This window comes from Gopherus flavomarginatus, chromosome 2, assembly GCF_025201925.1.
Source record: "Gopherus flavomarginatus isolate rGopFla2 chromosome 2, rGopFla2.mat.asm, whole genome shotgun sequence".
Taxonomy (NCBI): Eukaryota; Metazoa; Chordata; order Testudines; family Testudinidae; genus Gopherus; species Gopherus flavomarginatus.
Genome location: NC_066618.1, coordinates 13,126,020 through 13,151,414, shown reverse-complemented (window position 1 = coordinate 13,151,414; position 25,395 = coordinate 13,126,020). Strand labels below are relative to the sequence as shown.

The window sequence follows — 25,395 nt, the reverse complement described above, 5'->3', positions numbered from 1 at the left end:
CCTTTGGTCTGACCCGGTACGGCCGTTCTTATGTTCTTATGTATTCTCCACCAGTAGGGATATTACTGAGCCTAATGCCCTGACCAAATTCCAGCTTAGATAATTGGCATTTCACTTGGCTACATTGTCCTTCACTTCCAGTTGCAAAACGTTGCCTTGTGTTTGCTTCAGTGTTGGCTGAGATGAGTGAGGTTAAGGGGAAATCTCACCTCAGCCTTAACTATGGAGCTGCGAGTCACACCTCCATAGCAGAGCCAGGTATATTTTCAAGGGAGATTCTGTTCTGCAAAGCAACTCTGTGAACATGGCAACTTGGGAGTGTTCTAAATGATTCTGTCTCCAAAAATTGCTCAATTTACTGGTTTGAGGGGGAAAAAGATGGGAAGGTGTTTTCTGTCCACCTTGCAGAGTCAGCCTGACTTTTGAGAGCCAAGTCTGAGCATATCCCTCCTTGCAGGTCATTGTCAATGACAAAGGAACCACAGGTCCTGTCTTGGCCTTGCTTCCATCTTTGCAACCCCACTGCTGATAACGGGGAGATGTGATTGATTGGAGCTTAGTAAATGATTCTGTTGATACACGAGAAGTAACAAACCCCAGCGCCCTCTTCCATCGCTGTGCTGGCTCTGCTATGTTAACGGGAGCAAGCGGAAGGGAGTCTGAATCCATCCAGAGGGAGCAGATCTGCTGAGGAAAAGGGACTAGTTCTACCACAGCTAGACAGAAAATACTCTCACGCTCCCAAAAAAATGCAGTGAAAACTTATGATGATGATGTTGTTGTTTTTCATTGCAATTTTCTGTGGAAAACTTTGATTTCCACCCCCTACACACACACCCAGAAATTGCAAATGTTAAAAATGGACCCGCCTCTGAGGAGAGCAGATGCCTTTTGAAAAAAAAAATTTGTCTAAAATCCAATTGTTTTGTCCAGGAAAAAAACCAAAAAGTGAATGGAAAAGTTTCCAACCAGTTCTGATTTTTTACATAGTCCCTTTCCATAGCTAAAGGACATTTTTAAGCCACAGATACTTTAGAGGAGCTGCAGGGCTTTGCCATGCCAGCAGCAGGCATTCTCTGTGCCAAAAGCTGACCCAGGCAGGATGCCTCCTGGGGTGCTGACAGGATAGCCCCGTGCAGTTCTTTCCGGTGTTGCTTACCCTCTCCATGCTGTCCGCCTTGGATTGTCAGGCAGCTGGCAAGATGGTAGGAGCCTGGCCATCTCCTAGCCCCTCTTTAGAGTATGTAACATCCCAGCCAGCATGTGAAACGTCTTACGATCCAGAAAGCAGACTGCAGATTCCTTGCAGGTGTCCGACAGCTGCTATCTTTGCTGACACAGTGGGGATTGAACTGAGGATTTCAGAGCTTGAAGTGTAAGGCTCGTGTAGCTTGAACTGAAGATCCGAGGCTCTCTAGGTGTGGCTGCGACAGACTCAGTCCTCTGTGGACTGGCACTGAGAGGGACACGTAGGATACGCTGACCAGTGGGGGGCAGGAAGGGAAGTGCTCGCTCTGACCTCCTCCTCACTTGTGGGCGTGCCCAGGAGCAGCCACAATCTGGCCTGTAGTATGTAAGGAGCTAGAGTCTGGAACAGTCTCTGTCATGAGAACGGCCATACTGGGTCAGAGCAAAGGTCCATCTAGCCCAGTATCCTGTCTCCTGACAGTGGCCAATGCTAGGTACTTCAGAGGGAATGAACAGAACAGGTGCTTATCAAGTGATCCATCCCTGTTGCCCATTCCCAGCTTCTGGCGAACAGATGCTAGGGACACCATCCCTGCCCATCCTCGCTAATAACCATTGATGGGCCTGTCTTCCATGAACTTATCTAGTTATTTTTTCAACCCTGTTAGTGTCTTGGCCTTCACAACATCCGCTGGCAAAGAGTTCCACAAGTTGACTGTGCATTGTGTGACTAAGTACTTCCTTATATTTGTTTTAAACCTGCTGCCTATTAATTTAATTTGGTGACCCCTGGGTTATGTGATAGGGTAAATAACACTTCCTTATTTACTTTCTCGACACCAGTCATGATTTTATAGACCTCGATCATATCCCCCCCCTTAGTCATCTCTTTTCCAAGCTGAAAAGCCCAGTCTTATTAATCTCAGCATATCCTCATTCTCCTTAAACCCTGGACTTTTTTGCAGCTGCATCCCAAGCCCCTGAGTCATAGCTGGGACTCTAATAAACATCAGATCTTTGCATAATGTCCCTTGTTTTGTTTTGTGGTGACATTGGCCCAGGGCTGGGCCCTCAGTTTCTGGAGCTTGCAGCTGTGAGCGTAGGCAGCGCTTGATGACCCCTTAGCAGTCATCACCCATCTTGTTTTAAACTAATAGAAACAGACTTTCTTTTCTGGATCTCTGCTTAGCCAGGGGAGGGTGTGTTGTCAGATAAGCAGTTGGTAAAGATTTGGGACCTGCTTAAGCAGAGGGAGAATTAAACCAGAGAACATTTAGGCAGAGGGGAGCCAAGCCTGGCACTGGGGGACCTAGCTGTACGTGCAACACCACAAACTTTCTGCACATGCTGTATGAAAAGTTCTTAAAAAAAAAAAAAACTGAATGGAAAGGAACATGGAAGCTCCCTGCAAATGCCAGGAGTGGTTTTCAGAATCTCCATGCTGGCTTGGCTGGCCCTGCTCAGGACATGCTGTACTCTAGCCTCAAGCTTAATAGCCTTTTGTTGTGTTGTGCGTAAAACAGAGGGAGATCCTAGCTCACTCCCCTCTCAGATTAGGTCAACTGAGCTGGATATTCAGGGCCAAATCCTCAGCTGGTGCAAGTTGCCTGTTGACTTGAGTGATGCTGTGATGATTTACACCCACTGAGGATCGGGTCCCAAGTGCTGTAAGCTGATGTTTCAGAGTGCCTGCTCCTTCCCGCTGTATCTGAGCGGGGCAGAGAGAGAATTAGTGCATCAAGTTGAAGAGGTGGAGGAAAAGCCTGGTAAGATGGCTTCTAGGGCACCTAATCTCTGTCCTTGGCACTGCTGTGGTTTCTTCCGCACCCGAAATCCAGTGCAAAGAGCAGTGGCACTCCACTTTCTACCTTGCCCTTTACAGGTGTATGGTTTATTGAGCAACCTGTACAGGTGGGCTGGGCCAGCCCAAGGCCAGAGTTATCTATCCATCTATCTACCCCTCCCTCTCGATCTCTCTGGATGAAGGTTAGGTTACCTAATCTGTCTAAGGTGTCTGTTGCTGTATTATCTGAGTCCTATAGATACATTAGACAACATAATTTCTGTCATTAGTGGATCACAACCCACCTGCCCCCATTTCCATCCTCGTCCCATGCTAAATAAAGCGCAGTGATGCTGAGTGGTGCTCTGGTTTCATTAACCGGGGGAGTGCTGGGGCTGCACTGTGCTCTGATGGTGGCTCCACCTGATCCGTGGGAGTAGAGAGTTTGACACTGCAGGGCCCTCCCTCTGCCCAGAAAGCCCTACTCTCAAGCCTCGAGCCACTTCTGCAAACAGGTGAAGAAAAAGGTGTAGGGACACAGAGGAAGGACTGCAGGGAAATGCCTGGTGCCTTGGAGTACACACCACCGCTGTATGTGTCGAACGATGAGCCGTTCCTGTCAGCTTCTCTGAACTTTATCCGTTGGGACAGTCTTGCTACAACCGCTCCCTAACCCAGACCGTACCAAGCTCCTCTCCAGTGAGAGATCCCTTCATCCAAATTACTGCCTGTCCTGGAAGAGTGTGTTAGGTTTTTTATCCCCCTTGAATCTGGTGGCAAAAGTCATAACCCTGGAAAGTCAAACAAAGCTGGAGTGAAGCGGGTTTCACTCAGAGGCCAGCAGGCCTAGTGGCCAGGCCATGGCTCGACAGCCCTTCCACCCTGTAGGGAGTTGCACTCAGGTCAGCAGGCTGTGGCTTGTCAATCTCCCAGTGCTCAGGAGTTCTCCCAGACAGATGTAGGGGACCCAAGCCACATCCCTACCAGGGCTCATGGGGTAGAGGCCTGGAATGTCTCTCTTACATCTTCCTGGTGCACCTGACCAGCCTGCCCAAGGTGCTCTCTCTTGCTCTGGGACATAGTCTCAGCTTGCTTTCCTCCAGCCAGGAGTCCCCAATCAGTCCCAGCAGCTCAGTCAGTTACCTGAGCATTCCCAAGCTCTCCTCTCAGTGTCCAGTTATCTCCCTCAGTGGGGAGGGAAAAGGGTCCCTCCCAGTTGAGTCTTACCCTCAGTCCAGACCCTTTCTTGTGGATCTCTTTGTCCACAGAAGATGCAAACTGCGATCCTCCTGTTAGCCAGCCTCTCCTTCACTTTCCTTCCCTGCTTGACTGAAGTCCCTCCTCTGCAGTTCCTCTATTTGGAGCATAATCTGCTGTTGCTGAGGGGCGGGGCCCTTTTGGCCTGGTGCTTCTTCCTCTCTCCCTCCCTTAGTCTCCATGTGGGGTCCGTAAATGCCATCGCAAGGAGTTATTATACAGACTAGGGCTCTCATCCTACAAAGACTTGCATGCAATCATGCAAAGACTTTATATTTGCAAGCAGTTCTATTTAACTCAATGGGGGCTACTCCCATCTTTCAAGTTAAACTCAGGGTATGTAAATCTTTATAGGATCAGAGCCTTAGACTCCTTTTGAAAGAACCCTGTAGGAGAGAGAGAAATGGTAGCAACAGCACAAAGCCCTGTCTCGCAAAGGGTAATAAAAGAAATTCCCAACATAACTGAAACACAACAATCCCAGTGTGTGAAATCTATACGCTTTTCAGGGCAGGGACTGCCTTTATTTCGGTGTTTGCTACAGCAGTGCTAAACAAAAAATTGATTAATAATACTGTGGATCTGGTTTATTCAAGGAAACTGAGATCTTACATGGTAACATTCTTGTTTTAAAGAGACTGCATTGTACTTCCCATTTGTTTTTGTTGTTAGGGCTGGTTTGAAGTCAATTCGATATGAGATCTGTAATAACTGGAGGTGTTTTCTCTCCTGGGTCTTGGCATTAGTTCTTTCTTGGTTGGTTTGGGGGTTTTTCCACTGTGTACTTCTCCCGTAGGAAAGAGGGGGAAAAGAATTGTCTCAAAACCATATGACTATTTTTCAAATCCTAGTAAGGGATCTGGGCTGGTTACCCTCCACCTCCAGTGCTGCTTTTACAGTGGAACAAATGTATCCCAGACGTAAATGCAATGAGCCTGATCTGGTGACCTCTAGCACTTCAGGGGAGTGACTCCTGATTTACATCTGTTTAAAACAAAGGAGAAGGACATTCAGAGACTCTGTGAGTTCCTGAAGTCAGTTTAGTTACACACCAGAGATGAAGTTGGCCCATTATGAAACACCAGTGGATTATTACAGATCTTGTATCAAATTGGCTTTGAATCAACCGTGATAACAAAGACCAGTGCAGTTTTGGGATGTATTGGCATCACATCTGGGAACAGGAATGGGGATAGAGCTCCTCTGGTGCATTACACTTGAAATAGTCATTCAGCCCTGGGCATCTTGTTACCAGACAGATATTGATGGTCTGGAGGGGTTCTGTGGAATGTGACAAAGATAGGGGAGGAGCGTGGACAAATTTAAAGAGTTACATCTGTGCAGCTTGGCCAAGTGATGGCGAAGCCAGGATACATGAGAATAGTCTGCAGATATTGGAATGGTGTGAGTGAGCATTAAAGCTGTGGAGGGATTGCTTACCATGACTCAGGAAATAATGGGACAAAATGGACAATAGACAGCGAGAGCTGGGAAGCTCTGGAGTTGTCTCCCAGGGCGAAAAGGGAGAAGCCCCATCGCCTGGGACGTTTAAAATTAGATTGGATCAAACATTGCAGGATCAGGGCTGCAGTGAGATGTGTGCGGGTAGATTCTGTGCTAATGAGGAACCCCCCTGATTTCAGTGGGACACTGTGTAGCTGTAGAGATTTGAGAGTGCAGAGTCAGTCACAGTATTGGGGTCTAAGAAGTGAACAGAAGGGGGTAGCCTTGCATCAAGTAGGAGATGGACTAGGTGCCTATTCATAGAGCCATAGATCCACCGCCAGAAGGGACCACTCGGATCATTTATCTGAGTCTTTTCAATCCCAAAGTTCTTTTGGTTCTAGGACCTCTGAGCTTAGGGAAACATCAGGAGGGAGAGGTCAGCAGAAAAGGGGCTGGGTATTTTCTTAGCTGGTTTTTAACATACATCTCATTGGTGCACGTGGCTGTCCAGTGTTGCACAGCAAATGCACACAAAGCAGCGAGCGGTTAATTTTCCAAGAGCATCAAACTTTCCTCATTGTAGAAGATCTGGGCCTTAGCCGCCATAACTCGATCCAGGGCTGAACTGCCCCAGTGTTCAGGGGACCTGTGGGTTACAGGTTTGGATTTGTGCTCATCTCTGCATATTACAGTTAAGCTTTAGAAACCTATTCCTTTAGTATTGTGTTAGTATTGTTGTTTGTACTGCAGTTGCACCTAGGGGTGCCAGCTAGGGAATGGGGCCCCACACCAGTAGGCATTGTTCAGCCCCACACAGCTAAAAAGACAGTGCCTTCTCCGAAAGCCTTTGACCCCATGATCTGAATGGTAGCATGGATTCTCCAGGCACTGCATCCTTTCGTCCCCAGAGATCTAGCTCAGGCTGGGTCTAGCAATAAGCACCGGGGCTGGGCAGTGATGATTCCTTCTCTTCTTTACAAGTGATTCTGTCTGTGTTTGTAGGTTCCCTGCACACGGGCCGGAGTTCTCCACCCCCGGGGAGCGTTCCTGAAGAACAGCAGCAGATCGCTCGGCAGGGCTCCTACACCAGTATTAACAGCGAAGGGGAGTTCATCCCTGAGACTATGGACCAGAATGTAAGTGGAGCTGGCGTGTGTGAGCTGAGTATCATCAGCATTAGGCAAATCAGATCATTACAACCCCCAGAGTGAGCTCCGTTACTCCAGAGGTGGACCAATGGAGAGTTACTAGGTGTTGACCCGTGACCCAGGACCTGATCCAGAAGGGGCAAGCACAGTTTATATTTTTATGTGCAAGGTTGCTTTCAGTAATGTAAGACACTGAAAGGCAAGTCGGAGGACATTTCGACTTGGCAACAGGCTGAGGTCTAAGCAAGGTCTAGTAGAAAGCTTAGCTTAGCACAACTGGTCATAAGATTTTTTGCAATACGTAGCATGTGATAAGCAAGTTCATCACAGAAGCTTATAGGCCATTGGGGCTATATGTAACCATGGAGAAACCACACTTCCGTATCAAAACATTTAGGAAATATATGGTGCAAATAGCTTTTGTTAGCAATCAGAACCTTAATTATGGTCCCCTGGAATGACAAACATGGGCCGGGGGCTGAGACGATGTGAGAGCGTTCCAGTCCATTCCCTGTGATTGCAGAGGGGATGGAAGTGCTGAGCCCTCCTCCCTGCTTCCCACATCCGTGTTAGATCCAGATATGGTTCCTGGCCCCACTATTTTCAGCCATAGGGAAATTGGAGGGGAAAGCAACTTATGCTCCACTCCTTCCCTCTCCATTTGCTCTACCCCGATTCTTCAAGTTTCCCTATGCTGATAGATCCCAATGCCCAAGTGAAGTCAATGGGACAGTATGTGGGTGTAGGGGTCTGCTCGCATGGAGCACCTCACAGGATCAGGGCCTTAGAGCCCTGCATACTGAAAATGCAGCGCTGGTGAGCACTGGCCACGTGGGAGGGATGCGGTGCTGCCCTTTCTTATGACACATTCTGGACAACGTTCAAAATGTCAAGAAGGGGATAAATGTCTTCAGAAATAGGATGCTCTTACACTGCCACCAAAGAGGACGTGGGGAAGAAGTGTGTCTGCTGCGTTATCGTGACCCTTGCTAGCGACACAGGCAGGAAGGCTGGGCCAGGGTTTCCATGACAAAGTTATGTTTTCAAAGGTTTGTTATATGGTCATTAATAAACTGAACACTCTCTCTGGAGGAGCTTTGGCAGCAGCTGAGCGCAGATGTTTTGTGTGCCTAGCAGCCAAACACTGGGCTTGGACTGTTCGTAAATGGTTTCTGAGCTGCATTCATTAGGGTTAGATAAAGTGAAGGGAGGAGCTAGATCCTCAGCACATGTAAGTCAGCGTGTGGCCATTGACTTTAATGGAGTTGCATTGATTTGTGCCAGCTGAGGATGTGACCCCATGCTTCACTGCTTAGCTGAGGACTCCTAGGTTCTAGTCTTGGCTCTCACCAGCAGTGTACAGTGGGCCGGCCACTGCCCCTCTCCCCCCCCCCCCCCCGCCCCCGCCCCCCCCCTCAAGAGGTGGCTACACTCTGGTGACTTTGCTGCCTGTAGTTGTTACCCCAGGAGACAATTGGGGGTTGTAACTCTGGGGGCAGCTGGCCTGCTAGTGGTGGGAGCATGGGGATCCAGGGAATGACAGACTGCACACTGGGGACTTTCCCGTTGCTCTCCACTGACCCTCTGTGGCCATCGCATGGGGTGGCAACAATGGGTCCCAAAGGACGGAGATCTCCTCGTTGGCTGGATTGCTGCAATGCATCAGCCTTTGGGATAGAAGTGTGAAGGGGGAGTGGGGGAGTTACTGTTTTCATTGGGCCTCTTCTGCCAAAACATGAGTATTGCTATGGCAGCCAGTTAAATAGCGGTAACCATAGAAACATCACAGGGAAAGAGAAGCATGCTCTAGTACCCTAAGCACAGCACGGGGCGTGAGGAATTCCTTGGCTTCTAATCCCACCTCCAAGCCTTAACCTCCCTGCCTCAGCTTCCCCCTCTGAAAGCTGAGTCTAGCACCGATCCCGCTGGGGTGTGTGTGTTAGTTACTAGTTGTGAAGTGTCTTGTCAATGAAAAGGACTAAGTGGGATTGTTATAGCACCGCTGGGTGGCATGGAGAAAATGCCATGGTAGTGGGCGTGTGTGTAGCCTTTGTGGTTCCCTAAGCCACCTAGGAGAACAACTCCGTTGTTAACAGTCAGATATAATTAACACAATCTAGTAAAATGTGTCATCCAGGAGCCCACGCACATACAGCATTTATTGACTCGCTGAGCTGAGGAGAGCAGAGTAAATTCCTTGATCTAACCACCTTGTTACCCCTTTACCAACAGAAGGGAAGAGTGGGCTTGTGATTAAAGGCAGCGGCCAGAGGATCAAGAGGCCAGAGTTCTGTTCCTGGGTGTGCCCCAGGTTAACAGGTGGCCTTGGGCACATCTCATTCACCCTGTCTTTCAAAAGCACTGAAAATGTGGAGCACTCACTGACTCTGCGCACATTCAGAAATCAGGACGTTAATCCCTGTGCCTCGATTTCCCTATCAGTAAATAATAATGGAGAAGAAGAATAATCTCCATCCCTACTGTGTCAGACGATTTAATGAATTTGTTTTTAAAATGCTTTGAGATCCCCTATTGGATGGGGTAAGAGGTGTACAGGGCCGGATCCTCCACTGCTGTAAGTCACTGATTCACACCTGCTGAGGATCTGGAGGATTATCTAAAACAGACTATTAGGATTTTCCGATTCAGGGTTTACAGCACGTTGAGTCAATGTTTTCCTTTTTCCTTGCTGTCCAAAGATGCTTGAACCTTTCATCAGTCCTGATGAGTCACTCTCTGGGAGCTGCCAGTCCCTGGAAAGATCTATAGACAGGTAAGTCAGATACATCACCACCATGGGCTTGCCTGCATGAATAAAACCACCAGCCCTTCCAGTGCAAGTGTCTGAAGGAGGGAAAGGAATTGTTTGAGATGTCCCGGGGGGTTATGACTAGGAGAAATGGGCTGCACCTAAGCAAAGGGAAATTTAGTCTGAATACCAAGAAATAAATCCTAACATGAGAGAGCCGTTAGCCTGCAGAATAGTCTCCCTGTGGAAGTGAGGGAAGCACCATGCCTTGAGTCGTATAATACTGGACTGGACAAAGGACAGATGGGAACAGTCCTGCACCAGCAGGGGATTAGATAACCTATCTGACCTTTTCCCTCTCCAGTTTCTCTGCTTCTTGGAAGATCTTTTCCCCCTTTCATCCCTATGGATTTCTAGATCACTGGATCAATATCGCCTTAGCTGCTCCCTGCCTCCTCTCTACCCACAGAGTATGTTCTCAATTCAGTGTTGTAAATTGAGCAGTCACAGACAGACATCCACACCTCCAAAGATGCTAAGGATACCAGAGGAAAAACAACTAAGCTCCTCTGCAAGAAGCAACTAGGACACATTGTGCTAAGTGACTGCAGGTCATTAGTGCTGCCAGTTAAATCCAGACCCGCCAGTGCATTTGTGACAGCTAACTTGCCCCAGTGCAGGTTAGTGTCTCAGATATGATGTCTTTTTCTTTTGGGAAGCCATTTATTTTCCTTATCACTGATTTTCTTTCTTCCCCCATGACTGTTTTGACTCTCTATTATATTAGCATTGCATTACAGCAGGTCTGATTTGTATTGATCTGATCCTTATGTGCGCTCCAACTTTGCACATTTCAGCTGTCTCAGCCCTACGCTCCATTGGCTTTTTGTGCCTTGTAATAATTTCCACTTCCACAATTGCTCTTCATCAAATGTACATGAAATGTGGGCTCCCTTCCTCCCAGCCCATCCACTCCTCCTTGATTTCTAAATTAAATCTAAATATCCCTGGAGGAGGGATAGCTCAGTGGTTTGAGCATTGGCCTGCTAAACCCAGGGTTGTGAGTTCAGTCCTTCAGGGGCCATTTAGGGAACAGAGGTAAAATTCTGTCTGGAGACTGGTCCTGCTTTGAGAAGGGGGTTGGACTAGATGATCTCCTGAGGTCCCTTCCAACCCTAATATTCTGTGATTCACCTGGAATAACAGCACAATGAACACAGACCAGTTTCTCCTCGAAGCCCTTAAAGTGATCTAGGGCTTGATCCAAAGTCCAGTGGAAACTCCCATCAACTCAACTGGGCTTCAGGTCAGACCATGCTCACTTAGACCCCCCCCCACCACCCTTACTCAGTTCACTGAATCTTTGGCCTTGGCTATACTTGCAAGTTAGGGTGCACAGGGCTGATTTAATGTGCTTTAACTTCTGAGGTGTCCATGCTGGCAAGGCACTTAGAGTGCCTGGACTCTGCAGCTGAAGTGCTTCTGGTAATCAACCTCCTTGAGAGGCATAAAGCTTGCTGTGCCTCCGCTGAAACCCCAAGGTGTCAGTGTGGACGATGTGTTGCATTACTGCCCTGTGATTGGCCTCCGGAAATGTCCCATAATCCCTTCAAGTCAAGTGGCGACTCTTGTCATTGCTTTGAACTCGGCTGCAGACATGGGGATATCCCCTTTCAAAGCTCTGCTTCTGACAGCCAGCATGCTTATCTGCCGCAGGACACAAAGCAAACCATTACTGTGGAATGCTGCTGCTGCCAAGGCAGGCGTGTGCGCGTGGGGAGCCGGGCTGATGTCAGGGGTTTCCCTCTGCTGCTGTCTGAACTTACAAGACAGCATGCTGACACACTCTGTGCCCCCCAAAACACACTCTCCCCCCACTTACACACAACACACTCCCTGTGTCACTCCACCCCCACCATTTGAAAAGCACACTGCAACCGCTTGCACACTGGGATAGCTACCATAATGCACTGCTCTCCGTGGCATTGCAAGAGCTGCTAATGTGGTCATGCCAGTGCGCTTGCAGCTCACAGTGTAAACACATTGCAGCGCTTTCCCTGCTGCTGTCTCCAGGGCTGGTTTAACTCCTGGCACTCTACATCTGCAAGCCTAGCCATGCCCTAAGGGTGTCTGAGCTGGTGCAGCTTGCATGGTGCGAGGGCGGAAGGGAGAAGCGCTTCAAGGAAAGCAACTAACAGAGGGTGTAAGAAGGTGTCTCTTAAAGCAGATCATCTGGCTCCTTGATACTCTCACATTGCCAAGCTGGTGTAAATAAGCCTAAAGAAGCCAAGCACCTTGGGTATCCCCTTTGAATTTGGCCTAGACACTTCCTTGAGTAATGACTGCAGAACTGGACCCTTCACTGGGTGCTGCAGATGTTGTTTCCAATTGCCTGGTATTGGCTGAGAGGACAACCTACGTGTGTGGGCAAAAAGAGGAGAGAATTAAAATGTGAGGCTCTTTCTGTTTGTTACCCAATTCTGTGCCAGCATGTTCTGTACACTAACACTTGACCAGCTCCAACTGTGCCGGCCCACCGGTCTCTGAGTTAGGAGAGAGCAAAGACTGGTATAAAGACTCTTCTCCAAACAACCAAACCTGTCCTTGTGAGAGCTCCATGACCTAAAGCCTTCTTGTCTCAGTTCCTTCCAGGTAACTTCACCTCAGAGGGACTTTTTCTGAGGACCTTCTAAGAGAGTCCAAAATAAAGTTTAGAATGAAAATTCAGTCTGAACTCAGCAGTCACCACTGATCAAAGTCCCAATGTACTGTCATTCTGCATCATGGTTTTTTTTTTTTTTACACTAACACTTTTTACACTACCTCAAACTGCTTCATGGAGCTACAGTGACTAATGCAGCTAAATAATCAGAGCAAGATGAGGCAGAAAGTGAGAGACACCTTGTAGACAATGAGGGAAAGCTATTTTCAGCTGAGATTTGAAATCAGAGGAACATAATTGAAATAAAAGGATATAGGGTGGCTGGTTCACATGGCAGGAGCTTGAGAGGAGAAGGTTCTTACGCCAGCACTGCTGAGGTGGTGTGGGGGCTCTGAGAGATGAGGGAAGGAAGAGGCATGAAGAATTGATGGATTTTAAGTACTCCTGGGGGAATTCTGCACCAAAAAATTAAAAATTCTGTGCACAATTTTTTAAAATTCTGTGTATTTAGTCAAAATAACACAATATCATGCCAGTTTCAATTATTTTGATCATTTATTTCAAAATATGTGTCAGCAACTATGTCTAACAATACAGACAACAAAAAAGATTCAGGAATTGTTTTTTGACAAATAGATTCTCTACTAGGCATGTGAATCCAAAACTTTGAGCAATTCAGTGAAATGACAATACAGAAGCGTATTTCCCACACCCCTCAGAAGCAGTGCAAAGGCTTGGGGGAGTCAGGTAATGGAGGAACGGAGGGAAAAGGAAGTAATTACTGGGAAGAAGCCTGGGTGTGAACTTGGAGGGATGTTAGGTGTGGGTGAAAGTCTGAAACAGGTTGTTTTTTGGGCCAGGAGGAATTGTTATGGAGCCTCTCCTATGCAGACCCTTGCAGACCCCTAGCCTCTTATTTAGTCAAGCACAGCTGCCCACATCCCCCCCGGCCCCATGTGTCCTTGCAGCCCCACTCAACCACCCCTCCTCCCTGCATCCCCATGTGTCCCTATGCCCACACAGCCACCCACCATGTGGTCCTGCTCCCACACTCCCATTCAGCCCCCTGCCCCAGTCTGTCCCCTCCCCCACTAGCCTTTCTGAACCCCAGTCTGTGACACACACCCCCCAGCAGGTCCATCCGCCCCATGCTGTCTGTCTCCCTCCACCCCCATATCCCATGCCTCTTGACCTGGTCCAATGGGCAGGATGCTGTGAGGAAGACAGCCTCTTTCTCTTCTTTATCCGCAGCTGTGGGAGCAGCTGCTTTCTGTTCAGCTGCCACAGTGGCCCCTGATGAGCAAAAGACTTTAACTGCAGCATCTTTCTGGCAGAATGTATTTTCTGCAGGGGAAAAAAAATTCTGTGCCGCACATGAATTCTGCGCATGTGCAGTAGCCCAGAATTCCCGCAGGAGTATTTACAGGTGTTTAACAGAAGCTACTAAAGTTAGACATTTTAAAATCAATAGCTCCAGATAACTTCATCCAAGAGTTTTAAAAGGTCTGGCCGAGTAGCTTGCTGCACCATTAATGTTGATTTTTAACAAGTCTTGGAGCACTGGGGAAGTTCCAGAAGACTGGAAGAAAGATAATGTGCCAATTGTTAAAAAGGGTAAATGGGATGACCCCAGGTAATTATAGGCCTGTCAGCCTGATATCAATCCTAGGCAAGATAATGGAGGAGCTGATACCGAACTCAATAAAGATTTACAAAGCAAACATTTTTACCATTATAAGCAAATACTTTAAAGGAGAGTAATGAGCATAATACAAATCAACACCACATAACATTTTGATAAAAAGTTGGAATGATATTAAATTAACATGGCACATGTTAAATGGATTCAAAACTGTCTAACTGGTAGTTCTTAAAAAGTAACTATAAACAAATAATTGTCATCAAGTGACAGGTCCTGCAGGGATTTGTTCTGGGCCATATACTATTTAACATTTTAACCAATTATCTAGAAGGAAACATAAAATCATCACTGATGAAGTTTGCAGATGACACAAAAATTGCGGGGGGGGGCGCGGTAAATAATGATGAAGACAGCTCACTGACTCAGGCCATGTCTACATCTAAAATTTTGCAGCGCTGGTTGTTACAGCTGTATTAGTACAGCTGTATAGGGCCAGCGCTGCAGAGTGGCCACACTTACAGCAACCAGCGCTGCAAGTGGTGTTAGATGTGGCCACACTGCAGCGCTGTTGGGCGGCTTCAAGGGAGGTTCGGGGAACGCGAGAGCAAACCGCGGCGAAGCTGGTCTCCTTTCCCGGTTTGCTCTCTCGTTCCCCGAACCCCCGAACAAGCAGGTCTCCTTCCCTGCGGTTTGTTGGGTGGTTCGGGGAACGCGAGAGCAAACCCGGGAAAGGAGACCAGCTTCGCCGCGGTTTGCTCTCGCGTTCCCCGAACCCCGAACAAGCAGGTCTCCTTCCCTGCGGTTTGCTGGGTGGTTCGGGGAACGCGAGAGCAAACCCGGGAAAGGAGACCAGCTTCGCCGCGGTTTGCTCTCGCGTTTCCCGGAACCACCCTGCAAACCGCAGGGAAGGAGACCTGCTTGTTCGGGGAACGCGAGAGCAAACCGCGGCGAAGCTGGTCTCCTTCCCTGCGGTTTGCTCTCGCGTTCCCGGAACCACCCAGCAAACCTCAGGGAAGGAGACCTGCTTGCTCGGGGTTCGGGGAACGCGAGAGCAAACCGCGGCGAAGCTGGTCTCCTTTCCCGGTTTGCTCTCGCGTTCCCGGAACCACCCAACAAACCTCAGGGAAGGAGACCTGCTTGCTCGGGGTTCGGGGAACGCGAGAGCAAACCGCGGCGAAGCTGGTCTCCTTTCCCGGTTTGCTCTCGCGTTCCCGGAACCACCCAGCAAACCGCAGGGAAGGAGACCTGCTTGCTCGGGGTTCGGGGAATGCGAGAGCAAACCGGGGAAGGAGACCAGCTTGATTACCAGAGGCTTCCTCAGGTATGCTGGGATACCTGCTTATTCCACGGAGGTCAAGAAAAGCGCTGGTAAGTGTCTATATTTGATTACCAGCGCTGGATCACCAGCGCTGGATCCTCTACACCCGAGACAAAACGGGAGTACGGCCAGCGCTGCAAACAGGGAGTTGCAGCGCTGGTGGTGCCCTGCAGATGTGTACACCTCCTAAGTTGCAGCGCTGTAACTCCCTCACCAGCGCTGCAACTTTCTGATGTAGACAAGCCCTCAGAGTGAGCTAGATCACTTGCACAAGCAAGCAATGTACATTTTAATATGGCTCAATGTATACATCTGGGAACAAAGAATGCAGGCCATACTTACAGGACGGGGGACTCTATCCCGGGAAGCAGTGACTCTGAAAAAGATTTGGGGTTTGTGGTGTGTAATCTGCCGAACATGAGCTCCCAGTGTGATGCTGTGGCCAAAAGAGCAGAATACGATCTTACAGTGCATAAACACAGGAATTTCAAGTAGGGAGTAGAGAGGTTATTCTGCCTTTGTACTTGGCACTGGTATGACCACTGCTGCTAGAATCCTGTATCTAGTTCTGGTGCCCAGTATTAAAAAAGGATTTTGATAAATTGGAGAGGGTTCCGAGAAAAGCCATGAGAACGATTAAAGGATTAGAAAACCTGCCTTAGACATGGTAGACTCAAGGAGCTTAATGTATTGATCTTAACAAAGAGAAGGTTAGGGGTTGATTTCATCACAGTCTATAAGTACCTACCTGGGGAACAAATATTTAATAATGGGCTCTTTGGTCTAGCCGAGAAAGGTCTAACACAATCTAATGGCCGGAAGTTGAAGCTAGACAGGAAATAAGGTGTACATTTTTAACAGTGAGAGTAATTAAGCATTGAAACAGTTTACCAAGGACCATGGTAGATCCTGCATCACTGACCATTTTTAAATCAAGATTGTATGTTTTTTTGAAAGATCTGCTCTAGGAATTATTGTGGGGAAATTCTATGGCCTGTGTTACACAGAAGATCAGACTAGATGAGCACAAGTTCAATTCTGACCTTGGAATCTGAGACAATGTGGTCCAATGTTGTTCTTATTCTGGAGGTGGTGATAAGGCAGGCTAACCAATGGGGGGGAGAGAGGAAAGCTTATCATGGGCTGTTAAGAAATGCTTTATGAAAATTCCCATTTTTCTCCATAGCAAAACCATTAATAATACATAGTTCTTATGTAGTGCTTTTCATCATTAGATCTCAAAGCGCTTTATGAAGGAGGTCACTATAATTATCCCCATTTTACAAATGGGGAAACTGAGGCAGAGAGAGGTAATGTGCCTTGCCCAAGGCCAATGGCAGAGCCAGGACTAGAACCCAGGAAGCCTGAATACCTGTCCAGCGATCTGTTCTCTGAGCTTAGCTTGAAGGCTTGATTCTCTAGCATACTGAGCACCCTCCACTCCCCAATGGACTCAGTGGAGTTGTGGGTGCTCAGCACCTCATAGGATTCTCCATAATGCAGACGGGGGTGTCAGTGTATAATTCCATGCCCATCAAGTGATGTTAAAAGACCAGGAAAGTTGCAAAGGTGAGCACTCACTTGTCAAGAAATGAGGACATTAATTCTGCTCTCTTGTGCATATGCATCACTGTGGTACAGTCTAATTACAGGATCCTGTGCTGTTCTTTCCACAGGAACCCTGCCTCATTCAGTGCACACGTTGGACAGGGAGTTCTCCAGCAAAGCACATGCTTAACTTTAAGCACATGAGTGTTCCCACTGAGTGCCCCTGGTTAAATTAAAGTTAAGCACTTGTTTAAGTATTCTGCTGGATCAGGGCCTGAATGAAAGAAGCTTGCATAGTACATTTGTCTGGAGTTCAGTGCATCCTGCCTCGTTCTGTGTAAAAGTAGTATGTGATATATTATCGATGTATAATGAAGGCAGACGCGATTCTGATCACTGGATCTGTTTGAAACAATAAGGTGTTTCTGTCTTTTCCCACAGCCCGCCCTTTACCCAAACCCCTGTTCCCAGAAGGAAGAGCCAACCCAAAGACAGTCTTGATTGCCTGGGTAAGAATATGTGGGATTTGGTGTCAAAGTAACAGCACAGCCATGCGGCAGTAATGTGGGCTTTCAAAATAGCTGTGTGTGAATCAGACGACAGAACGGAACACTACTGGATTAAATCATTCAAAACAAGCCAGCTTCACTGCTCATGTTATAAGTAGCCACTGCAATTCTTAAACCTAGACACATTTTAAAATCTAAGGACCCAGTGTTGCAAACAGATACTGCCCAGCTTAATGATCACTGTAAGCCTTTTGAAGTGAGCAGGATATTGAGGATACTAAATGCTGTGGGGCCTGATTCTGAAATCAGTTTCCTCCTTCTCCCACCCCCAGTCTAAATCAGGAGTAACTCCACTGAAGTTAATGGAGATACACTAATGTAAAGGTGATCTGAGATCAGAATCAGGCCCTGTGCCTAGCAGTAAGTGCTTACAGGATTGGGTCCTCCTGCTTGTTCTATTTGTTTACTTCTTGCCTTTCTCTCATTTGGGGAGAAGAAAATAAGCTACTCAGTTTCACCTTCGTTTCTAGTCAGATTCTAATCAGTCTCGCTTTCAGATTCTTATGTCCTGTGTTGCTATTGAGGGAGGGATAGCTCAGCGGTTTGCGCATTGGCCTGCCAAACTCAGGGTTGTGAGCTCAATCCTTGAGGGAGCCATTTAGGGAACTGGGGTAAAAATCTGTCTGGAGATTGGTCTTGCTTTGAGCAGGGGTTTGGACTAGATGACCTCCTGAGGTTCCTTCCAACCCTGATATTCTGTGATTTTATTAGATTGCAAAATACTACAGAGGGGAAAAAATTCTCCATTTGCATTAATAAGAGATGCAATCAATAGCATTGGAAATGCCCTTACGGAAAGTGTATTGGTAACTTGTGAGGATCTTAGTTTAAGGCTCAACTGAGCATAAATGTCCAGCTGGTTAAGTCATGGAAACTTCACAGTACTGTAGTGGCTTTTGCTACTAAAAATGGACACATGGCTATCTGCCGATAGCTGATAACACATTTTTGGCTTGAGGCAGCACTTAGGGATCGAACCAGGGAACTTGGGGCTTTAAGTCAATACTTGCAGTGAAGTTTTAATATGTCCCTTGTGGCAATGGATTCATTTCACTTGAAAACACGACTCTGCATCACTGCTCACGCATGGCTTGTCGTTAACCTCTCGACCTGGCATTGTTGCTTTTCTTGCTGCCCATACTTCAGCCATTGTGTGCTCTGCCCCAGCGCTAGAGTAATGGTAAAATCATGCTGAAGTCAGGCCGATGCCAGGAATGGTCTCCAAGGAGCAGCTCCTGGCTCGGGGCTAAGACAAACAATCCTTCAGAATAAGCTGTTTAGTCAGGATTTGATAGGGGAAAAACAGGAGGTGAAAGATGAGGGGGAGGGAATTGAAGATATTTTAATCTAATGTTGTTCTATGCTACCAGTGATGGCATCCTGTACTTCTCATTATAAATGTTTCTATCCCTATCCATCCATCCATCCCTTTCTTTCTCATTTAATCTCATTGTAACTCAAATTTTAGCACTTTTACCCAATGTAATCTCTTGTGTCTAACTTAATTTTCTCTCTCTAGTGGTGTTCTGATTATATAAAACCTCATGCTCCAGGAATTAAACTAGTCTCAAACATTTATGGCTCAGCATGACCCCTTAATGAGGGGCAGATTATTTTACATCTGCCTGCTCTGGAGTTCTTGCATTTTCCTCTGAAGCATCTGGCCACTGGCCGCGATGGGATACTGGACTAGATACACCTTGGGTCTGATCCAGTATGGAAGTTCATTAGTTTCCTAAGTGGGAAATTTATAACCTTGAATAGAACCAGACATAGTTCTGTGTAAATTCCCTGCTCTCTAACCAATGAGGTGGAGAAACTAGCTGTGGCGTGGATTAGGATAGTCGCAAGGGGGTTAGGAAAGACTGAGAATATGTGTGGGGTCGAGCACAGAGAAGGGGGCATGGAGGCAACCAGGGACAATGGGAGGAGGAGGAAAGTAGAGAGTTGAGAAAAGAAAACGAGACACAGACGTAAGAAAATGTACCCCATTGCAGAACAATGGCTCTTCTCAGTCACATACAAGAAGTTATGGCTCCAAGGAAGCCAGGTCTATCTTAGAAAGAGGCAGGAGCAATTGTGATGGGGCCAAACCATCTGAAGAAATAAAAATAAACTGGGCTGCTGAGCCTTTCTTTAAATATTGTGGACCATAGCTTGCTCCTATTGAAGTCACTGGCAAAGCCAAGATTGGTCCTCTTTGCCCCCAGCCTTTTGTCCACGATGGGCAGATTTCAGAAACGAGCCATGGAAAATGTCTCATCTTGGGAATGAACAGTCTTCTGCCTGGTCTCTCCATTGCATTTTTATCTGAAAAACAGAACTTCCAGTGAGAGATGCTCCGGGAGTTCCTCACAGACTTGATCTGATGGAGATTTTTCTCTTTTTCTCCTGTCAGATTTCGATATCCCATTTTGTGAGCGATTCGGGAAAGGTGGGACCTTCCCCAGACAATATCATCTTTCCCAGAGCCGCAAGGACTATAGCGACGGTGAGACAATGACCAGTGCATGTGGGCTTGGGGGAAGAACTTGCTTATGGCCTAAACCAAGGAATAGAGCATTGGCCTGGACAGGAGCAACTTGGCATGAGTTCTTGGCTCTGCCACAGACTTCCTGTGTGACCGCGGGCAGGTCACTTGAACTGCTCTGGGCCCATGTGAGCACTGCTGGCACACATTGTAAGTTCCCTAGTGTGTGTTAATGCAGTTAATGTTTGAAATGGGACTATGTTAACACAAACCAGGGAACTTTTAGTGCACACTAGCAGGGTCCACACAGGCCACTTAATGCGCAACATGCTAGCGTGCGTTAGAATTTGCACCTTCTGGCGTGGACTAAAGCACTGTGCAGACACCCCCTGACTCCCGTTCTCTCAGATGACCTTTTCCATAGGCGCCGAGTTCCCCTGTACCCAGGGGGTGCTCGATGCGCCTCGCCCCCGCTCCACCCCTTCCCCTAAACCTCTGCCCCACCTCTGCTCTGCCCCCGGTTCACGTCTTCCCCACCTCTTTCCGTCCCCTCCCCTAAGCGTGCCCCATCCCTGCTCCCCCCCCTCCTTCCTGGAGCCAACCTGCATGCCACAGAACAGCTGTTCGCGGCGTACAGGGGGAGGCGCTGGGGCTGGGGAGAGGGCCTTGGCTGCTGGTGGGTGCTAAGCACATGCTAATTTTTCTCTGTGGGTGCTCCAGCCCTGCCTCAAAGAACTTGGAGTATACGCTGGGAATTAAGACTCCAAGCTGCGCTGTGATTGATTGATTTGATTTTATTAAACCTGTATAGCTGGTGAAAACCACTGTGTGAACACACTTAATTGGATTTAAACCTGGCTTATGTTGATTTAATTTAAATTGATTCCTTGACAAGTTAAGCAAAGGTTTTAATCAACTTAAAAATGCTCAGGCAGGGTTTTGCATCAGTTTAACTAAGAGCTCGTCTACACTGTGCTGCAGCATGGACTATGGGGGTGCGAATAGCAGAGTGCACTGAATGGTTGGGCTGTCACTGCCCTGTGTGGACGCTGCAGCAGCATCTCAATGGGGCAGCTAGAGCACAATGCTGCAATGTAGACCTCTGTAGCAAAGCAATTGAAACAGGGACCACTTTGAATCCAGACAGGGTCTGAGTGTATGATGAGAGACAAGACGTTGCACGTCCTTGTCAGTAATTCTCCTGCTTTCCTCACAAAGGCCGAAGGACTTTCCCAAGAAGTTACATCCCTCAGGAGAATCGGTTTCAGCTCGTCCCTTCCAGCAGAACAAAGAGCTTCAACGGGGACAGCAAGCTCCTCACCTTACAGTACGAGGAGCACAGGACCAAATGGTGGATCAACTGTGACAAGGGACTGCAGGTTTTCAGCACGTCCCCCAGCAAGTCCAGGAACTGTGAGTGAATTTCAACAGGTTGCTGTTTAGAATCTCAGGAGACAAGATCACAGCCTAAGTATGGTCAGGCGGGGCTGGTGGAGGGGAAACTTCCAAAGAGAACTCAGGGACTGGGGTGGATCAGCAGATGGCACTTTCCTCTCAGTCCTGAGTCAGTACTGAACCAAAGGCATGAGGAGGGATAGCTCAGTCCATTGCCCTGCTGAACCCGGGGTTGTGAGTTCAATCCTTGAGGGGGCCATTTAGGGATCTGGGGCAAAAATCTGTCTGGGGTTTGGTCCTGCTTTGAGCAGGGGGTTGGACTAGATGACCTCCTGACGTCTCTTCCAACCCTGATATTCTATGAATGCCCCAGCATGGTGTTAAGGGATGCTCTGCTCCCAGGAGACGGCTCCAAGAGAAAGCCCTGACCTCTCACGGTCAATTAAGATCTCCTGGCACTTTCCATAAAGATAGGGGTGTTCTGGCCAAATTCCATCCTGGGTGATTATATTCCACCTGCAGCTACAGTGGGATAAATGATTCTCCACTTCCTGCTCTCAACGGCCGCATAACAGTGCTGTGCCCTGTTAACCATCGCTTGTGTTCCACTCCAGCAGTGGCTGCACGTCACTGGGAGGTAGTGAAGGGACTCCAACATTGCACAGCAAAGCATTTTCAGCCCTTGCAGGAGGGAAGGCACTGTATCAATGTACATCCTTGGGCCTGATCCTGCTCTCACTTACACTGGTGTAAATCAGGTAAGCCAGTGGAGTGAAAGCAGCATGAATGGGATGGGAATCAGGCTCTAAGTGTTGCTCTTTGTGGTAGGTGCTAATGCACTCTGTGTGCCCGCACTCGTTGCATAGCAGATTAGATCTGCATTGCAAAGGGTCCAGTGACCCCTATTCTGTGTCCTGACTGTGCCATCGATGTCCCTCCTGCAGCCCTGCAGGCGCCAGTGAACTGGAGGTTGGGGAAGCTCCTTGGCAGAGGGGCCTTCGGAGAGGTTTATCTCTGCTACGACGCAGACACTGGCAGGGAGTTGTCGGTGAAGCAGGTGCCCTTTGACCCAGATAGTCAAGAGACGAGCAAGGTGAGTGTGAGGACTGGACTGAGCCTTCCTGAAGAGCTTATGGGGTTGTTTAAACAGCAGGTCACAACTGGGAGCGAGGGGGTCACAGTCATCCTGCCCTTCCCATATTGCTGAGTGGGGTGGAGGTCCTGAGATGGAGTCTGCTGGCATATATTGTCCCCCCATGTCACCACTAGGCAATGCATGACTGCTGTGCATAGTTCCTGTATGTGCTGTGCTGGCTACCCTGGCTCAGAGCTGTTCGTGACTTCCCACAGAGCCCATGGACACCTGCCATGGCTTAAGCCATCGAGTGACCGTTCATCTTCCCCTCCAGGACCTGCGTGATGCTAGCCCAGCCTGCGTCGCCAGTCTCATCTCTCACCATCTCCTGTCCTTTCTGCTCTTCTGTGATGCCAGCCCCAGGGCTCCATTCACCACCCTCCACTCCCATTTCTGGATAGCCCATTTGCCCAGCCTCTGCTTTTCCCGCATGGCTGCTCCTCCTGAAAGCTTGGTGCTGCCCTTCAGAAACAAGGGAATAAATAAATCTCTGCCTGCCTGCAACTCTCTCTAACAATCCTAAGCAGAGTCCCACTCTGCTTTTCCCAGTGTATCCTGATTGTCTTTTAGGCTGTAACCTCCTTGGGAGAGCAGCCATCTTTCTTCTTAGGTCTTGTACAGCACTAGGGATATAGTCAGTGCTTCAGAAATCCTCTAGGAGAATAAGCTTGAATGTGGCAGTATTTCTGCAGTGATGCAATGTTCGTAGGTCTTTCTTTTCATCGTGTAACATTCTGTATTGTCGCAGGAGGTAAATGCCTTAGAATGTGAGATCCAGCTGTTGAAGACCCTTCGCCATGACAGGATAGTCCAGTATTACGGTTGCTTGCGGGATCCGGAGGAGAGGAAGTTGTCTATCTTTGTGGAATACATGCCAGGGGTAAGTGTGACAGCAGCTTACTCATGTGGTTATTTACAGAGATGGACCTGAACCAGAGAGCTGAATCCAAACGCCTCCAAGCTCAGGCAAAGTTTGGATCTGGAGTCAGATTTCGCAACCTGGCCCTTGTCTATAATGGGCCAAATCAAAATCCTGATTCCAAACACCCCTGAAATTTGGGGCAGTCAGATCCTGATTTGAACATTGCAGAAGGCCCTATCTGTGTGACACAGCCTGGAATGTGAACACGGCCAAATTTGGGATTGGATCCAGATCTGGATCCAATCTGTGTGGCTTGGGCCCATCCCTGGTTATTTATTAAAAGCACTCTGGGAAAGGTTAATTGTAGTACGATCCGCACGCAGCTATCATGAGTTATTTATTCATTCTAATATGTGCACATTGAAAACACAACATTACTAATTATCCTGTCCTTGGAGACCAAGTCATCTCGTGGCGATGCTGTTTTATCATGTCAGGACGTCACCAGGTCATGACTCTGTTTGTGTAGAATGAAATATCTCCAGGGGCAATGTAAAATCAAGATGCTTTAATATTCTGCTAGGTGGCGCAGGGGTTGTAACTTGCATCTTTTCTTACTACTTTAAGTTAAACCAGCCTAAAATCCCTGGAGCAGAGCTTCAGCTAGTGTAAACAGCAGTGCTGATTTACACTGGCTGAGGATCTGGTCCCCTCAGCACCACCTACCAATGTGTTATTTACATCTTCTTACACATCATCTCTGGATTTGTCCTCTAGACTGTGGGGGAGCAAACCTATGTTTATTCATAGATTCTTTTTTTTTTTAAGGCCAGAAGGGACCATTCGATTATATAGTCACATATAGCTTTGGTAGAAAACGTGGTAGAAAATCCCCCATCAGATCCACATGAACGACAATTTGAACTAGCCCCCTAGCACAATCCCCTCTCTCTAACCACAGCCCAATTAACCCATTTGTTTGTGGAGGCTGTCTTTCTGATCCTTGACATAAACCCCCATGCATGGGACCAAAAGGATAAACCCAGTGCAGTGTAATCAGTCCCCTCGCTGTTCGTTCTAAAACATGCCCATGTCTGTTACCTGCCAAGAAGCCAGCATTTGTGCTGGGGCTGTTTCCTGTTCCTGGATTGGAATGTTTGTTTTCCTTCCGATAAACCAGCGCTCTGGCCAAATAAAGATTGACTTTCGCTCTGCGGCAAAAGCTTATTTCACAACATCAGCCCAGGGCTTTGCTTTCTTTTGTACTGTTGGTGGAAGAGGACCAACTTCCAAGCTGTATGGAGCAGCAGTTCTGAAGTGCTGCCTCTGGCTGAGATTCTGATTTAATGCAGCTGGCTTGGCAAGAGCTGCATGGGGTCTAGCTTGTGCAGAACCTTCCGGACCATGGCTAGCGCTAGCCGGTGTCGATAGCCCGTCGGTTTGTAATTCACCCGTTTAAACAATTGTTGGAGTGTCTTCCACACACACACAACCCGCATCCTCCTTTACATTAAACTGAGGGCGAAAGGGGATGGTCTGTTTGATTCTAGTACAAGATGAGATCCTTAAAAGGGCCCTGCCGCAGTGCAACCTTCATGTCCAGCGCCCACCCCACAGACTGAGATCCACAGAAGGTCGAAGAGTGGAGAGCTCAAATGCCTAACCAAAGATTTTCCATCAGAGGACATTGACAGAAACCCAAATGATACCCAGCCATAGTGGGGGAGGACCCGTGTTAGGTTCCTCCTCCTGGAATGCCATTGGCCACCCCCTTTAAAGTGGGAGGGAGCAAAACAGGAATCCAGGGCTAAGCAAAAGCTCAGGCTGCGGTGGGGTGAGGTCAGGGACAATAAGAATGTCAGTGGGAGACTGAGCAGAGAACCCAGACAACCCCTGCTGCTCCCCAGTGGGCGAAAGGTGCCAGACTGACAGCCCTGGAGACTGTCTATCCATAAAACAAGGGCCAGGGCGAGCTTCCCTCAGACAGGATGGAATCCTTCCTCGGCATTTGAACTCCTGTAGCTGGATAGCTCCTTTCGTGTAAATCCTCTCTATGGAACAACCACTCTGTCTGGCTTACCTGGAGATTGAGCCAGGGAGCTGTAGACCTAAAAGCCTCAGAGCCTGTTGCTTGAGGTAAAGCACCCACTTCATTACCTTCAGCAGTAAAAACTCATGTTTTGAGATCCAGCGTTCCTAGGATCAATCCTGGCAGCGGATCCA

General features: G+C 48.0%; 1 protein-coding gene across 3 annotated transcripts in view; it reads left to right on the top strand.

Moving 5' to 3' along the window:
- The window catches only part of LOC127045856 (mitogen-activated protein kinase kinase kinase 3-like), a 122,038-nt gene that overhangs the window by 84,736 nt on the left and 11,907 nt on the right, over positions 1 to 25,395 (top strand). For all 3 annotated transcript variants that reach the window (XM_050942600.1, XM_050942599.1, XM_050942598.1), the window contains 7 exons: positions 6,677 to 6,810; positions 9,522 to 9,595; positions 17,183 to 17,250; positions 19,709 to 19,801; positions 20,999 to 21,193; positions 22,120 to 22,268; positions 23,059 to 23,190. In XM_050942600.1, the coding sequence (XP_050798557.1) occupies positions 6,677 to 6,810; positions 9,522 to 9,595; positions 17,183 to 17,250; positions 19,709 to 19,801; positions 20,999 to 21,193; positions 22,120 to 22,268; positions 23,059 to 23,190 (845 nt within the window). The remainder of the gene's footprint in view (positions 1 to 6,676; positions 6,811 to 9,521; positions 9,596 to 17,182; positions 17,251 to 19,708; positions 19,802 to 20,998; positions 21,194 to 22,119; positions 22,269 to 23,058; positions 23,191 to 25,395) is intronic.